Raw genomic sequence first — 17,770 nt, forward strand, 5'->3', positions numbered from 1 at the left:
TTTCCCCTTTTTTGAGAGCTTTAGGTAATTAATAAATGCAACTAAACTCTCATTGGACCCCTTTGCCTCCTGGCCAATAGGAATCAGGCAAGCCAATGGGCTGCTGAATGCTCATTGGTCCTCATGGGAGACTGTCTAATAGTCTTCTAGAGAGCTTAATTCTTATGGGTTCTTTTATATAAGTGTTTTAGATATTGATTATTATGACACTAAGAATGATGTGGGAATTGAAACAGAGAAACCAGGCTCCCTTTTTGTAGCATTGGAAGATAACAAAGAAGAAGATAATGAGCTGCAGTGTTCTTGCACTATTGGAAGATAGCAGAGATGAGGACGATGAGCTCCCTAGAGCAAGTGCAGATTAGGTTGAGAACAGATCCACCACTCTTGGGTCAAAGGAAGACGAGCGACTAGAGGTTGGTATATCCCATAGTAGAGTTGACATGCAGCAGCAAGATATTGAAGAACTAATGAGCAATGACATTTCAATGGATAATCTCCAAGAGATTGCAGGATGGAGAATATCATTGCAACTACGAAAATGACTCAAAAATGAGAAGTCATGGTGTTTGTACTCTTCCCAAATTATTATTAGGACCTTCCTCTCCGGACATCATGTCAAGTGATACAAGGTAGCCAATGGTTTCCTATGAGAAAATTGCGGGAGCATATTCATCATGAGCAGGGTTAGTTTCTCTAGAGTGCCTAGTTTTGATAGTCCAGCCTTGCATTCTTTCAAGCATGTCTCTTTCTGTGAGTCAAAATCTTTGGCCATAAGGTACACCTGTCATTAGAGGCCTCTCCGAGGAGATCCGTGCAGTGTATTCAGCATGATCAACAAGTAACGCTTGGGTGCGCCTTGAGATAGAAAATTGACACCGAAAACAACAAAAGCATGCACATGGTTGATGCTCACAAAGTCAAGGTAGCCACAGATGAGCTTTTCAGTGTGTCGTTTGTCTACAAAATGATGTAGACGCAAAGGTGGAGCATGTCCAGATGATCAGAGATAGACGCTTCCATGAATGATTAGCTCTTGTAGCAAGGCTTGATTTTTCATCTTCAACAACTTTGAAGGATATAACACCTACAGAACAATGGGAAAAAGAAAACTCTCTCTCTTTCCCATTACGACTAACTACAGAGATGGACTTTGACAACACTCTTCAGCAACACGGGTGCAATACTTTCTCAGACAACACCCGCTGCGGGGAATCCACGTGCATTGCCGATGATGATATTGCTTTTCATCACGATTTTAGGCTTTTTGTTTAAATCTTTCCGTCTTTCACTTTAGTTCATTTTATTTTTGTACCCAGGTATTGGTTTACAACCCCACCGATTTGGTCTGATAGGTAATTTTGGCCTTGCACATCACACTATTATCTTGTAATACAAAATAAAAAATTAAAGAAATTGGACAAAATATGTGAAAATGACCTATGAGCAATGTACATGGAAGGTTTTTCTCCATTTATTTACTTTTGTATCACATCCCTAGGCCTGCCAATGTTTCTATTACTATGTCGTAGAGGACTATGTTTACTGAAGGATACTTCCCTCTACGACAAAATTTGAATCCAACTGCTTTAGGAGACCTTCTTTTAACCTATCCTAACATTCATACATTGAGTGTGGCCTCACTTTCTTTGAAGACCGATATCCACTGGTCATCCCAATCTTGCAAACCACCTTGCTAATTTAGATAATTAACACCTCTCTTATCCGCTCATTTGTACTTCAAGTTGTCTACTTTCATTCTCTTTTCTTGGCAAACAAACTTTGCATCAAATTTTTCCTTCATGGCATTTCAAATGTTAATGCATTTGATATGCAATTAACATTTGAATATTAACGTAGTCTTAAATCTAACAAGCAATTGTTTTTAGTATCTTGTTTTTGAAAAGAGTTTTGCAGATAAATCTAAATACAATGTTCTCATATCAAACTGATCCAGGTACGATAGTCCTTAATGCATTCTGATAATACCCCTCTTGAAACATCATTTCAAATATCCCTGATAAGTAAGATCTATCTATGTATCTTTAGACCTAAAAGTAACTTTATTAAATTCTAGATAGGAGAAATATTCTTTAAAAGTAACTTTATTAAATTCTAGATAGGAGAAATATTCTTTGATTTCATGGAAAAATTACTAACACAACATTCACAAATTTTTGATTTGTTAACTATCCTTTGATGACAGTTTGATAGCCACATCTTTCTCTTATTTGTACCTCTCTCTACATGCACACACTGGTGTATACATTTTTAAATACGGTCTGTTATCCATGTAAGTACCTCCAATACCTCCTTTCTCTTTTTAGGTTATCTTATGAGCTATCAACTCAGCCATCTCTCATATTATGGCTTAAATTTTGCACTGAATGGAATTTTTATTAAGGTCATTTCACATGAGCTAAGGTGTTTTCCATCATAAACAAGAGTTTGTAAGTATTTTGCTATTCCACTATACCCCAAAGTGTTGCCAACCAAATAGTAAATATTTTTCTATTTTATGCCTTATCTAGTCCATTGGTCACATGCACACAGAATCACCGATTTAGGCAGTGTGTAGATACTCATCTTGGTGCAAAATCTCCGGTTTAGGGAGCACATTGATAAATTGCAAATTCATGATTTTTAAACTTATACCAAATGTAGATTCACCGATTTAGGTAGCATTAGTACAGAATTTCCGATTTAGGCAACACGTCTTATTGGTGTGGATTCGCCGCCGATCTAGGCAATACCAATCACAAAATCATGTTGTAGTGGCTGGCCACCACTGTAACTTGTATGATTTTTCTACCCGAGAATTTTGATTTGGATATTTGGATATTTGGATTTTGGATTTAAAATGGGTATATGTTGGCAGATATTTGGACTTGGATTTATGTGAGATTTGGACTTGGTATGTGAATTTTTTTTGTCGCAATAGTATTTATGGAACTGGATTTGAGATTGATGCGAATTTGATATCTTGATTCATCAGGGTATGACATATACTGCTTATTCTAGTGGTATGGGACACTAGAATAGGTAGTATCTGGATGACGGTAGGCATAAGCAATGTTGTTTAGTTTAATAAATTTTTCTCTTACTATGTGATATTTTGACACAGAATACTAATCACTATTTTTGACAAGTATCGTTTGCAGATTCATACATTGCAACTAAGGAAATTTTCTTTCTAATGAGAGGTATGTTATGGAATTGACATTTTACTATTTATTGCAGCTTACACGTGGAAAATGCTTGACCGATCTAGGCCTATGCGAACAAACATATATATTGTACAAGTGCTCTTTTATGAGCTTTGGCCATTTATGACCGGCCGGCCAGTTTGTAATCAATTTGACCATTCAAGAAATCTATAAATCAAATACGTGCAAGAGGGAAATAGTCACTCTTGCACAGTGGTGAATACTCATACGGGTGAGAGAGGGAAAGAGAGCGCATGCAGAGGCACCTCCTAGAGCGGAGTACTATGCTTGCACGGCAAGAGAGAAGAGTGGAGAGGAGAGAAGAATAAGGCAGAGTGACTATTTCCCTCTGTATGAGTATTCACCTCTTTAACCGCTTTGGCCTTGACCCATCTGGTAAGGTAGTCAATGGCTACCAAAATGTAATTTTTACCACTCGTCAACTTAGGGAGAGGACAGATGGCATCCAAACCCCACTGCTTAAAAGGACTATGGCTATGATAGCCCCTTGCAACTTGGGTATTGGTCGTCTTTCACCCATGGTCTAACAGTCATGGCAAGTCTTACACCAATAGTGCACATCTTGCACAATAGAAGGCCACCAAGAACTTGCTCTAAAAATTTGTAACAATACCTGATCCTTACCCTGGTTTTTTCTCTCTTCATGACATTGTTCAAAGACCATGTTGTTCTTCTCTTTGTAAAGCACTCTTCTCAATACTCCATCCCAACCATATGTCATCATATCCTCACCTATCAAAGTAACCTACGAGCCTTTCTCAAAATTCTTCTCTTCTGCAGTTTGGACAAACTCTCCACCTACATAGGTGGCAGGCGACACATGCAAAAATCCTACATGGGCCTGTACTCAACTACTCACCAATTGATCTGCTTCTTGGCTCTACTCTCTTTTGACATGCTTGAATTGTATGACTTCAAAGAACTTTAACATATTTTTGATGGAAAAAAACAATGCTTAATGCAATCCCTCTTTACTTGCCATTGGCCTAAAAGCTGCTTGATAACTAATAATGAATCTTCTTTCACCACCAACTTCAAAATGCCAAATTCCACACATTTCTTCAGCCCTAAATGGAGAGCCAAGTACTCCACCTCATTTTTGGTAGGGGCCCCTTGGAAAAAATAACCTTACCCTAGGGACCCTGGATCACCACACCACCTCCTGCTTTCCACACCACTCTTCTATATGATCCATCAAACCACATGACAAAGGCATCTTTCAAATTAGGCTCTTTTCCACCAATTTCATCTTGTACCACCATTGATACACTGGTAGGTTGGCACCCTTATGGACCAAAATGTTTGCCTACTTGTATGGTCGATCCTGAACTTAAAAATTCAAATTTTTGTAGCTCCATCACCCACTTCATAATACACCTCCCTGGCTTCAAATGCAACACCACTTTAGGTAATAGATTCTTAGATGTCAGCACATAAAACATGCATACAATCAGATGCACTTTAACTTTTTGTGCACGTTCTGTCGCACGTGTCAATGCAAGGGGCTTGCCGATACACTGTGTGCAAGCCACAAATGGCTCCAAGAACACAACTAGACTAATCTATCAAGCTCAAGAGAGCAAGGGTCTGTCACTCACCACCCTATGCTCGCCTTCGTGGAGGATTCCTCGCCACGAAGAAGAATGAGCCGCCGCTGTGATGTGCTCAATTGCTTCACTGCTGCCGTGCCGTCGTCGCAATGCTCGATCACACACACACACACACACACACACACACACTCTCTCTCTCTCTCTCTCTCTCTCTCTCTCTCACTCACTCACTCATGCATACACACACACACACACGAAGATAAAGAAGAAGAAGATGGAGATGGAGCAAGAGCACTCTTCAATTACACAAACGGAGATGAAGAAGAAGAAGATGGATATGGAGCAAGAGCACTCTTCAATTGCACAAATGAGAGAATGAATGATTTTTAGGTTTAGGTGATGAGCTCGCCTCATTCACACTTGGGCGCCCATACTTAGCCAACTAGCCCTTGAATGTTCCTGTTAGAGTGCACCTCTCATCGGGGATCACTCTTACCCTTTTCCTATTGGACCGACAAGCCTGACCCATGACTACTAGAGTGGACTCCAGTGGTTAACATGCCCCCCTTCCTGATGTAGATTTCGTCCTTGGAATATAGCAGTGTAGCATCGGGATCCACGATAGAAGTACTCGTGTCAGAAGAAAAACAACATTGTGAAAGCTCAAAGGCAGCATGTACAGGTGTGCAATAAGTGAGATGCATACATGATATTCTAGGAAATACAAAAACAAATTCATGATTTGTAACATTGTCAACTAGAACAAGCGTACTATCTGAATAAAATGCAATTGAGTTAGGGTCTATTAGGTCGACTCTAAGAGAAGTACACAAGAGCTAGGGCTAAAGTAAGTACTAGATTGACCAACGTTAATTAAAAAATGAAGACTAAAGAGTAGTTAACCTTAGGAATGCTTGTCGGGGTCTAAGGACTAGTGGTCTTGTCACTTATACCACTTAAGTGTGATCCACATAAAATACAAGGAAGTTTGTGCTATTTTCTTTCTCTTTTCTTTTTCTCTTTTTTTTTTCTTTTTTAATGTTGTCATAGTTGCTACAAGTAGCTGGGGGACTCGAGGTCTCAAATACCAGCAGTTGGGAGACTCAAGGTCTCAAATACCAGCTTGCCAGCTACATGTAAATCCGATCCTCAATTGTTGTCAATTGTTCTTTTTCTCTCTCTTTTCAAATCTTGTCTATGCCAAACTAGCTAGGTGTAAATTGCTATGTTACTTTGTCAAATTAAGTACTCTATCTATGCTCATTAGGAACTTGTTCTTAATGAAATGCTCACTATGTTATCATTTTTCGCTACTTTACTAGTGCATTAAATGTTATAAGTCATATACGTCATAATAGCTGAAAATATCGAAGACCTCCTCCAGAAGAGGGCTAAAGCTAATTTTGTTCGTGGAGGTGGACTGATTAGAGTTTTTAGTGCTTTTGGTACTATTCTTCTTGGCATCTGGTTGAAAGGTATCTTTTTTTTTGTTGAGGGTGCTGTTCCTGGGGGGCTGAGGTTTAAGATCAGGGCAATCCTTGACATAGTGCCCCTGCTTCATGTAGTGAAAGAAAGCATTGGGGAGGTTTTTGTAGACCACAATTTTCAAGTGAAGGTATTTTCGAGCAGAGTCTTTGATAGGAACCAGAACCTTCAAATCTGCCTTTACATCAACTTCAATTAATACTTGTGGGTCCCATTTGGGGTTTATGCTTCCTCTAGATCTTTGACCTAGAGCTCTGCCCACGCATGAACATGTGTTCTTTAGCCAAGGGTAAAATTCAACAGGTAGATCAGGGAAATCCACTTAGACTGGAGTCTTGGTGGCCGAGGACCTCTAGGATTGAACCCTAGATACTAGTTAAAAACAAAAAGGGGCGAGTTCCTGATTAGCCACTACCCTTGCTAACTATTTGGAGAGTTGCATTAGGGTCTTTGCAAAAAAATAATTATTATTATTTATCAATTATGATTATCTTGATATTTCTGTTTTCCCAGGTTTGAGCCATCCATTTCTTCAAAGCTTCTACAGAAGGCCTCACCCCATGCAATAATCCAATCACAACTCTGTCCTGCAATTGTGAGTGCCAGAGCTCAAGCTCCTTGGTGCTCCTCAAGAGATACTTCATCTGCATCAGAGCTAATGCCATTGCCTTCTCATTTTTCCCTTTCCTCATTGTCTTGGACATTGTGGTGTTGGGAAGGTCCCTCTCCGCATTCACCCAAAATGCCATGAAACTCTATCTCTAGTCCATGGCCGTGACTAAGCTGTTTAGAGAAATCCATAATGTCGTCGCTTACATCCACAAGATTCACCCAAGGAGAAAAATGTTTATATTGAGCTTGAAGGAGGTTACTTGGTTGTTGTAGAAAGAGCGGAGGCAACGGAGCCGGGTGAAGATTCCCCTTATGGTGTTGTTCGGACTGACTGGGGCTTACTTGCCATAGCTGCATATGTCAATGGTCGAAGGTGAGGTTTGAAACAGAGGGTTGGCTGCAAAGATAGTTGTCACAAAAGAGGGAGGATGAGCTGGTGTTGAGGGCAAGAGTGGGCAACATGAACCAATCAGGAAAAGGAGGGCGAGGGGAGAAAAAGATCATGCAATCGGTACTGCACATTCAGAGTGTTTGAGCTGAAAGCAATGGCCTTCTCTCCCTCGTTTCCACCCGAGTTTACTTTTGTACTTGAGTTTACTTATGAGACAAAATCTACCCTGCGGGCCCTAGATCGAGGGGGTCCCACCTCAGCTTTAAGTGCCACGGGGTCCCTGGGATCAATGGCTCTTGTGCAAAATCAAAGGCGCTCGCAGATCTTGGCCGTCGATGCGTAAAGACCCCGTGGCACTTAAAGGGGAGGGGGGTCCCATCCTCAGCACTAAAGGGTACGGAGCCTTTAATGAAGACCGAGTGGTGGGATCAATGGCAAGCAAACTAGGACGCATAGATCAAGGCGCGCAGCCCTTGATCTTCAGGTGTAAACTAGGACAAACTAAGTAAACTTGGACAGGCGGGAAGCCTGTCCAAGTTTATTTATCATTTCATGGTTTGCCCACATGTCAACGAAAACGTCGCGAGCGTAGCGGTTAGTGCATTGGGCTCTCACGACGGTGGCGAGGATTCGAGTCCGGGTGTCTGTGAGATGAGCGCCTATTTTTTTTCACCTTCTATTTGCCTCGAGATCCGCGCGCTTCTCTCCAGCCTGTTGTTCCCACCGCTCGCCCCTCATTAATGCTCCATGCCCTTTAGTGTTGAGGGGGTCCCATCCTCGTTTACCCATCTCGCATGCCCGTGTGAGATAAGATGGCTGAGCCACGGGACTATTTGACACCACCTTGTCAGGTGGGATCTACGGTTTAGCATCTTCGAATGATGTGGACCGTCCATTTATTCTCAAGAATAAAAAGATTCCGATCGGCGAGCCCCCACGACTTGAACCCACCACCTACACAACCAAAGGTCACAACTCTCCCATTAAGCTATCGCGCGTCACTTGAAATGGAGGCGTGAACATAGAATCATATAGCAAAAATGACGGGGTGGAAATCACATGGTGTTCACTTGGAAATCACTTTGGGATGGACGGGGTCACACTGCAATCACTTTGGGATAGTCGGGGTCACATTGTAATCACTTGATAATGGGTGGGGTCACAAGGTGATCACATGTTGATTGGGATTCACATGGGGATTACTTGGCGGTCACTTGATGTTCACATCAAATTTACTTGGGGTTCACTTTAATTGTGATCACATGATGATCATTTGGAGATTAAACGCCATCGGACGGTGCAAAACCGATCCGGCCGTCCTCAATTAATAGGGACCGTAGATCCCTAGTGACAGAAGTGGTGTCAATTAGTCACGAGGATGGCTGAGGCTACTGCAACATGTGACTTTTTCAACGATGCTTCCTCACTATCATCGCCCCATTCTCCACACACCTTTCAGCAGCGTTGGTTGGTTTGTACATGCGACATAGCCCCCCGCCCCCCGCGCGCGCTCTTCTTTCCGCCGCCTCCCGGGCCTCTGCTTCTCTTCCTTCCTTTCGTGCAAATAGCGGACAAGGGTGAGCCGCGTGTAGGAGACGGTTTTATCAGCCTCAGATGTCTCTGCTGGAGAAGAGATCCAAGCATGGGCTAAAATCGCCTTTGGTTACTGATAGGAATGACAGCTTCAGAAGCAAGCAGGAGAGAGAGCAGCAAGATCAGCAGCAACGGAAGCTTCAAAAGCCAGCACCGCTACCTTTGCCTGCACCTCTCCCACGTCCCTCTGCTTTGTCGGAAGGAAGCGGGCGCCCCAGATCACGAGCTGCTGTCAACGCTGCTGCGGCTGCTGCAGGGCCCCAAAACCCCAGGGTTTCTCTTTCTTCAGATAAAGGTCGTACTGGGAGACAGCTTCTTAATAATGGATCCTCGTCCCTACACATTGAAGAAGTCAACCCTGATGATACAGTTAAGGTTCGCCTCCTCGGCCATGGCAGCAGTGGAAAGGTTTACAAAGTTCAACATAAGCGCACTAACAGACTATATGCACTTAAAATTATCCAAGACAAGCACGAAGCAGCTGTTTGTAAACAGATACTTACAGAAATGGACATTCTCCGGCGTGCTCAGAACCCTTATGTCGTTCAATGCTTTGGTGCATCTGAGAAAGGAGGTGAGATTTCTTTTGTGCTCGAATACATGGATGGAGGATCCCTGGCAGATGTCATTGAAGCAAAGAAAACTTTATCGGAGCGCTACCTTGCAGAGGTTGCCAAGAAGGCTCTCAAGGGCTTGGATTATCTTCACCGCAACAGGATTGTCCACCGTGACATCAAGCCATCTAACATTCTTCTGGGACGCAATCAGGAGGTGAAGATTGCAGATTTTGGTGTAAGCACTATCCTTGCAAGTACTCTTGCACCTTGCAACACCTTTGTGGGAACGTGTGCATACATGAGCCCAGAGCGATTTGACCCAGACAGCCATGGTGGGAATTACAATGGATATACAGCAGATATATGGAGTCTCGGTCTGAGTTTGCTTGAATGTGCAATTGGACGCTTCCCCTTCCTATTACCAGGAGAGAAAGCTGACTGGCCTACTCTTATGTTTGCTATATGTTACAACCCACCACCTTCACCCCCTGAAAATGCATCTCCAGAGTTTAAGGATTTTGTCCAACAATGCCTGCAGAAAGATCCATCCCAGCGACCACGGGCATCGACACTCTTGACCCATCCATTCATAACCAAATTTGAAGGTAGATGTGCTCTGCATTCAAGACCTTTTGAGAATATTATATGCCTCTGTAGAAGTCAAGGCACAAGTCTTGTTACTAAAACATATTGAAGTGGTTTGTATTAATAACTATGTATATGATTTAGACAGTCATGCATGGTTAATGCAAGGAAGATTTTACGCAGTGCTCACAAAGGCCTTCATTCTGATGCATGTTCGTGTTGTACTTGTTTATTTTCTTTTGCAACTCGGCCTGAAAAGTCTTTTCTGTGGTTTGAGTGCTTTTTGTGTTGTTTTATTTCAGCTCCCCCATCAGGTGTCAAGGCTCAAACACATTCACAGCTGCAATCTGGAGGACGATTTTGGGGAAATTTCACTAAAGCATTCAATGCTATGTTTTCATGATTCACGTGATCACCTGCTTCTATAGAAGTTCATTGGTATAAGGGGACATATGTTCTTCAGTAAAGACAATGGAGAGATGCAGATGCATTGTATAAACACCCAGGTATTTTGTCCCTTGACAGCTGTGTCTGAAACAAAGAAGCATTGTACATAATCTTGCCTGCTAGCAAGTTTTGGATATTAGCCATGGTCATGTGCATTTTTAATGCCTTATATATGGCCCTTTCGAAATTTTGCGTATACATCAAATGGCTTGGTCAGAAACCTGTTGCATATAGGGTCCACGATCACTGCAGCTCTTCGTCTGGCAATTTTCCTATGCGTTTCCCTTTTTTTGGGTGGCCTGTTGTCCTAAGTTCACATTCGGATGCAAAATTGCTAGAGTTCTATTCACAGTGCTTTAGATGACGTTTGGTGAGCTTTTACCCACCTTTCCATGGCATTTTAATGCCCATCTGTCATTTTTGGCTAGGAACAGAGGGCAGGTTGATTCATCGTATCAAGTGAAACTTGATGTATCAGTGGTTGGATTTGTATCACAGGTCTTATTGTCTTCATTGATGCCACCATGCATTTTGGAAAGATACTCTGTTACAATTTTTTTTCCTCTGCTGATAAAACTACTAATTAATGGTTGTTACCTGTAGATAGGTTCAGAGCCTCTACTAATCCCTGTGCCACTTTTATTATTTCTCCTTTGGTATTACCATTTTTGTCTTTGAGGTTTTATAATTACTCCAGCACAGTCACTGTAGTAGAGTTGTGTAGAAATAGGTGCCATTATTACGCATGAGTTGTACCAATTTTATGAATTCCCCTTTTTGTGTTCATTCTTTTCTTTGAGGTCATACTGTCTACTTGGCAGTCATTGTAGTATAGTGTTAAGGGTTAAGTCTGTGTGATCATGCTTACGATATTGCTGGGACAAGTGCTAGCTGCCCGTGTTTGGGGCTGGGGTTCCTGAAGGGTCCTGTCATGATCAATCGCCAACTACAGTGAATTGACGGATAAGGGAGCATCTTTGCCAAGTACACCTGCAATGGCTCAATGTCTTTTATTGTTAGGTAGCTTCTTAAATGCTTAAATCGTGTGTGTGTGTGCGTGCGTGCGTGTGTGTTTGGAGGGAGTGTTCAGGAAAAAATATTTTTTCAACCACACACAATTCCTTTTTATGGATTTTCCCAGCGGAAATTTTGAAAAATTGAGCTGTTTTTATACTGTTCTCAAAAGTCAAGGTGGGATTTTTCGTTTTGGTCTTCCTCTCAACCCGCATTTATGAATTTCAAAGCGGCTCGACTGTAAGCTGAGATAACTTTTCTATCATGCAATCCTGGTAGATTGGTTATCCCGTTTCCCTCTTCAGTAATAGGTCTTAAATTCAAGGAGGCTCATTGGATACATCTTTGAGATCTGTTGATAAAGGATGACTTGATGGAGGACCGACTCCCCATTACGGCCATGATGCGAAAAACGTGTGTGTGTGTGTGTGTGTGTGTGTGAGAGAGAGAGAGAGAGAGAGAGAGAGAGAGAGAGAGAGAGAGAGGTGTAGTTGATAGAAAAGTAATTCCATTTCCATCTTGAATAAGAGGTCTTGAGTTCTAGACGTCTGGATATTTTTGAGGTCTATTGGGATTGCTCCTAAGGTTGAAATCTAGGAGGGTTACTTGCAAGAAGTGAGGCTTAGAAAAACTTATGTTTATCAGTTGCTCCAAAGCCCAGTTCTCAATTTAGCCCTCCCTTTGCTCATCCCCTTATTATTATCATCTTTCTTGTGACAAAAAAGTGCCACTTTTGTTTCGAGTGTATCGCATTAGGTAAACATCCTCCCACTTCTTTCAGAAGTACGGGCCTCTCTCTCTCTCTCTCTCTCTCTCTCTCTCTCTCTCAAAATGACCAAGAGAGGATACTAAGGTAAACACGGCATTTTTGTTTCTCTGGCTCAAGTATCACTTCTCATTAACTATATGCATTGGGAAGTCACCTTCATAGCCAACACCCTTGGGAGCCCTCATCCCTAAACCCATAGGCTAAAACCTATCTTGTAAAGGTGATTATGTATTCAACAAGTACTTCATTTTGTCGGTCGAAGGAATTTCAACTTTGAGAACTTCTATCATAGTGCTTGTAGAGGTCTCTCAACAAGAGTGACCACCAATGTGGACCATATGACATCAAAATTTTGTGGTACCATGCTAAGTTGCATTTATATGCCCGTATACGAAAAAATATACGAATAATACACGCTTATATGTTGTATACCAGTATCATACATGTATAGTTGTATGAAACAGAGTTTGATCGAACTATTTTTCGGTCGGAATGTATATAGATTAAAAAATAGCTTGATCAAAAAAATACTAGTTAACACTAGTTTGGTATCAAAATAGGTGTCGAATTTAAAAAAGAAAAGCTGCGCATTTCAAAAGTCCTTTGGAAGAATAGTTTATGTTAGCCAAAGTATCCATTAAAAGTATTAGAATGACTTTTGTACACACACTCATATGGATAAACACACATCAAAAGCACTTGTGCAAATAAGCGATGTTTCCCTAGACGATTTTCCGGAGTCTAAAAAAAAAAAGATGTATGCAATAATCTATGGTAAGCAACTATATTTGTGGTTCAGAAGAAATTTTTTTCTGTCACTATCATTAAACATTCAAAATTTAGTGGATTCGATGTGTGACTCTTATGGGCTCCATACAGTGCGATTTAAATCATGCAATTCATGTAAATTGACCATGTTTTATGACCATATATTTTAGCTCTATTAACTCATCCTATGGTAATGTGTGTTTATCCAAGTCACATTCGCTACATGTCCAATTCCAAAAACTGTCCATTTCAAATTCCTTAAAATTGTTTGTGCTGATAAAAGACTTAAAATTGAATCCTACTCTAGATTATACAAGTAGTTTGTGTCCAAATACTTGGTATAGATGCAATGAGAGAATTGATTAGCACACTCTCATAAATGTTTGATAACATTGTTGGATTAGAAGCATAATGTTGGTAGAATAAGATCTAAACTATCAAAAGTTGATACTATGTTAGCACTTTCAAGAGTTTGGTGTTTTTGTCTAACACTTATACTTGCTACGAGAGCTAAGTTTTTAGGCTTAACATAGTACAACTTGTTCTATCCAAAAGTCTTGAAAACCATGCAAAACCTTATTTTGAACAAAGTTAGGGTAAATTTTTGAGAAGTTTATTTTTTTCAATTTTTTCTAAACCTAATTTAATTTAATTTATTTTTAGATCTTTATTGAAGTTTATTTTATGCTTTAAAGCTTACCTTTGGGTTAAGCTCAAGGCAAAGCTTTAAAGAAGATGCCCAAAGATGATGAGAAATAGCCCACACGTGCCTATTATAAGACTAATAGGATTTTGATCTAAGTATAGTTCAATAAAAATATGTTTCGATCTAAAAATAGTTCGATCGAACTTTCAAGAAGGGGTGTCGTATAATACGTCCATTTCAGGTGTATTTTACGTACAATGTATAACGTGCAATTCAACTTAGGTACCATGTGTTTAGTTTTAGGAAACTCTCATACTCTGCTTATGTGGTGTGTGTCCCTATATTACTCACTACACTTGGATTGATTCAGTTGATCACTCCATAGTGTGAAATTGTTTGGAAAGTAGCTGGTAACAGTTGTTCTAAAGCGAGAAGGATCCTTTGTTCATCTTGAAGCTACATATAAATATAAGACTCATCATGCTCACCTCGGCCTTAAGAGATTATTCATAATTCTTGTTGAACAAGTAGTTGTTGATAACTCTAGCCAAGAGATATTGCACTATTTCCAGTTACAATATGCACATTATGCATTATACAATGAAAGGATCACTATCCTTGTAGCTTATAGATTCTGTAATTAGACCCAAGTATTGCCAAAGTATATTGCTTTGGTTTAATACTTGTTAGCATGATATCCAACTTAGGCTATTCTAGTTGGTAGAAGGTGGGAATAACTCTTAGAGATACCTTGCTGGGGGTTTACTTGGACAAGTTACTTGGTAGAGTTGAAGGGGATCGGGCAGCACCATAGACGGAGAGTGAGTGAGAGAGAGAAGGAGACACACACACGATGTGGGTGGGGAGACTGTGAAGTGGCAGCTCCCCCTATACAATATACTCACTATAAGTATAGGGTAACAGTGGGCGGGCGCCCATGACCTGGGCGACTGGTCAAGGCACATAGGCCTTAACCCCAACAACCTCCCACTTAAAGGCCAATGTGCCTTTAAGCAAGATCTACTAGTGTACAACTAATAGAAGGTGAGAGATTCTCTCAACCTATGCCCACTGACTCTCGATGAGCTAGTGCATCCGGCTCTACTGATAGACAAACATCCCGCTCCGGAAGCCACACAGAGCTAGCTCCAAGCTCTGCAAATAGTCTATAAGAGCTCATGCACTCCTGCAAGTATCGGTCCAATACCTGCAAACCTCCCCTATGCTCTATGCCAAGATCAGTCATCGAAGACTGATCAACCCTGCTGCAAATGCTCCCACTGCAGCTGCTATGTCGGGCTTCGAGATCAGCATCTCGTACATAAGGACACCGAACGTTGATGCAACCCTGGCAACCTCTGCCACCTCCAACTCAGAACTCAACTCATGGAAATCCTGTCCCCTATCATAGAGACCATGGCACTCTGACTCCGAGCTCTGGAGTGACTCCTCGTGCCCACCACATATTACATGTGTACCAAGAGTATCCATATGTCCTGAATCTGTATCAAGCTTTGACATAAGCATATCAAGAAATGACTCCACAATAGCTGACATCTCAGCATCCATGTGAGTCATCTCTGTCATCACCTCTGATGACTCATCCTGCTGTGACTCACTAGAGCTGTCCCACTCTACTTGTGCATCCGTAGATGCAACCTACACAACAAGGTCACTGCTCTGCACTCCATGCAAAGCATCCTGCAACCCACAAGCAAAAGAGACTCGCCTGCTCTTTCGCTCTCTACTTGGCTGCATGATCACAGAGACAACACTGTCTCTCACGTGATCCACATGCAAAGGGTAACCTGTACCACTCCTGGCACCTCTCGCAATCACTAGCGAACCCAAATGCATCACAAAATCTCGCTCTCGTAGCAAAATCTGACATCCACAATCTCTAAGTTGACCAATCGAGATCAAATCCCGTCTCAGATCTGGCACATAACGCACATGATGCAGGGTAAATCTCATACCACTGGGCAAGGACAAACATACGTCTCCTGCACCTTCAATGTCATACACAACACCATCAGCCATGTGCACACAACCAAGTCTCCCACTAGAAAACGTGCTAAACCACTCACAATGCGACGTGACATGGAAAGTAGCATCTGAATCTAGTAACCAATGTGAAGACAATGTGCAATCCGATATGCAATCCGTAGACATAAGATCGTCTGAAGACAAGCTAGATGTAAATGTGACATCGCCGTCACAAGCATACTCAATAACCACCGTACTGATCTCACTAGCATCTGTCGCCTCCGTTGTCTCAAACGCCTGAAACATCGACGCCTAATGTGCCCTCTATGTCCACAATGCCAACATGTCAAGTCTCTATGCCGTCGAGACTTGCGTGTGGGACCAATCTCTCCCATGGACATAGAAGTGGGACTAGACTCCCTTGTAGGCATGGATGTCGCGTACATAGCATGTAAACTCTGCCATAAAGCATGAGTTGTAGTCTCCCTCGAGACCTACCAGTCAACAGACTCAACCAGATGCAAACGAATCGTAGACATTGCCAACTCATCAAGATCCTGCCAATCATCATCACGCATAGACTTGGGCTTCGCCGATAAACCACGCAAGGGTTTATCCTGCCCCAAATCCGCCAATGCAACAAGCATATGCTCCTTCCAAGCAACAAAATCTGTACCATCAAACTGTGTCAGACCATAACGCTCGAAGTCAAATGAAAAATCAGCCATAATGCTCGCAAAAGAGCAACCAACAATGAGTAGCAAATGTCAACCAAATCAGCCCTAAACTGGCTCGAATCGCATCAACAAAAGTCTGCAAATATGGCTGCAAATCAGCCCCAAAATTCAGCTCTTAAACAACTGCATATACAAGTCACAAATGTGTCCCAAATCAGCCTACAACTGAGCCATACATGGACACCTGCAAAGAGGAAACAATGGCTGAAAATTCAGCGCCCAAATAAGCCCTCAAACTTGCCTGTAAACTTGTAAACCTGTAAAACATGTAGCTGAAACTTGTTGAAAAACCTCAAGCCATTAGTTCTCGAATCCGGCTACCTAGCTCGTAGCCACACAAGCATACATCACAATACTCACTCCTATGAGTGTGCCAAGATAATTGTACGCCTGTCAAACCGTGAGCGAATCACCAAGCCCACACTGTGCGGTATCGATGCATACACACGCACAAATCTCCCACCTGCAGAGAACACCGCACGCAAATGTTGAGTGCAACCCGCAATCTCTACCTAGATCGCATAAATGATACGCATAAAACTCCTGGGAAAATTTCGCCAGAGTTTCGTTTGTAAAATGGCCACAAAACCAGTAACCAAACTGACTGCACGCTCAAAACCATGAGCAACCAAAGCGCATCAAACCGTACTCCAAATGCATGCACCAAATCTCCACACTTTGCATACATCATTGCAAACACCTGCAAATCTAGTACACAAATATCTGCTCTACCTGTGACTGCCAAAAAACATGCTCGAGGCATACATTGCCGAGCTCAAAATGCAATCACATTAGTCTCCCTGAGCATCAAACCACATAAGGCATACATCGTATCCTCCCACCTATGAGGAAACTTGCAGCAAATATCACTCTCACATCTGAGAGCAAACCATGTGTGGAATCCTCGACACACAATAAACAACTGCTGTTGCAGAAAATTCAGCGTTCAGAATTTTTAAATTTTGATATGACGAGCGCGTACGAAGCGTGCCAAAACCCCAAGCTAAACTCCTGGATCACATGTATCCGAGTCCGGGTGTGAAAGCTATGCCAAAAACCTCCGTTTCGACCCAAAAAACGCAGCATAAACTGCCAAAAGAGGGCTGAAAATGCAGCTCCTCAACCGTAGCTCGAATGAAGTTTTTGATGGCTCGAATGGCTTCGAAAGGGGGGTAAAACCTCAGGACACCTGCTGGAAACGCTCTCGGAAAGCTGAATTTGCCGATGCCGAAGTCGAAACCCTGTTTGCACTCTTGAAAGTGCGCGCGCGTGGACGCGATTTCGGGAATGAAACTGGCTCTCCGCTGTCGTCGTGACTGTGCACACACGCGCTCCCTCCGCACCTATGCTCTGATACCAATTGAAGGGAATCGGGGAGCACCACAGACGGAGAGTGAGAGAGA

The 17,770-nt window shown here is 42.0% G+C and overlaps 1 protein-coding gene across 1 annotated transcript; it reads left to right on the forward strand.

The window, feature by feature from the left end:
* Positions 1–8,695: 8,695 nt before the first annotated feature.
* On the forward strand, positions 8,696–11,049 carry LOC147430365 (mitogen-activated protein kinase kinase 9-like). Its single transcript, XM_086494832.1, has 2 exons — positions 8,696–10,020; positions 10,303–11,049. Exons 1-2 carry the CDS (start codon positions 8,880–8,882, stop codon positions 10,401–10,403), a joined length of 1,242 nt encoding a protein of 413 aa, XP_086350958.1. The 5' UTR covers positions 8,696–8,879; the 3' UTR covers positions 10,404–11,049.
* The last annotated feature ends 6,721 nt before the right edge of the window (positions 11,050–17,770 follow it).

This window comes from Adiantum capillus-veneris, chromosome 22 (genome assembly GCF_014529385.1).
Source record: "Adiantum capillus-veneris isolate H3 chromosome 22, ASM1452938v2, whole genome shotgun sequence".
In the NCBI taxonomy this organism is placed as follows: Eukaryota; Viridiplantae; Streptophyta; class Polypodiopsida; order Polypodiales; family Pteridaceae; genus Adiantum; species Adiantum capillus-veneris.

Coding starts and splice junctions, on each gene's coding strand:
- LOC147430365 (XM_086494832.1), top strand. CDS start 8,880: ATGTCTCTGCTGGAGAAGAGATCCAAGCATGGGCTAAAATCGCCTTTG. Junction 10,021..10,302: donor ATTCATAACCAAATTTGAAG/GTAGATGTGCTC, acceptor GTTTTATTTCAG/CTCCCCCATCAGGTGTCAAG.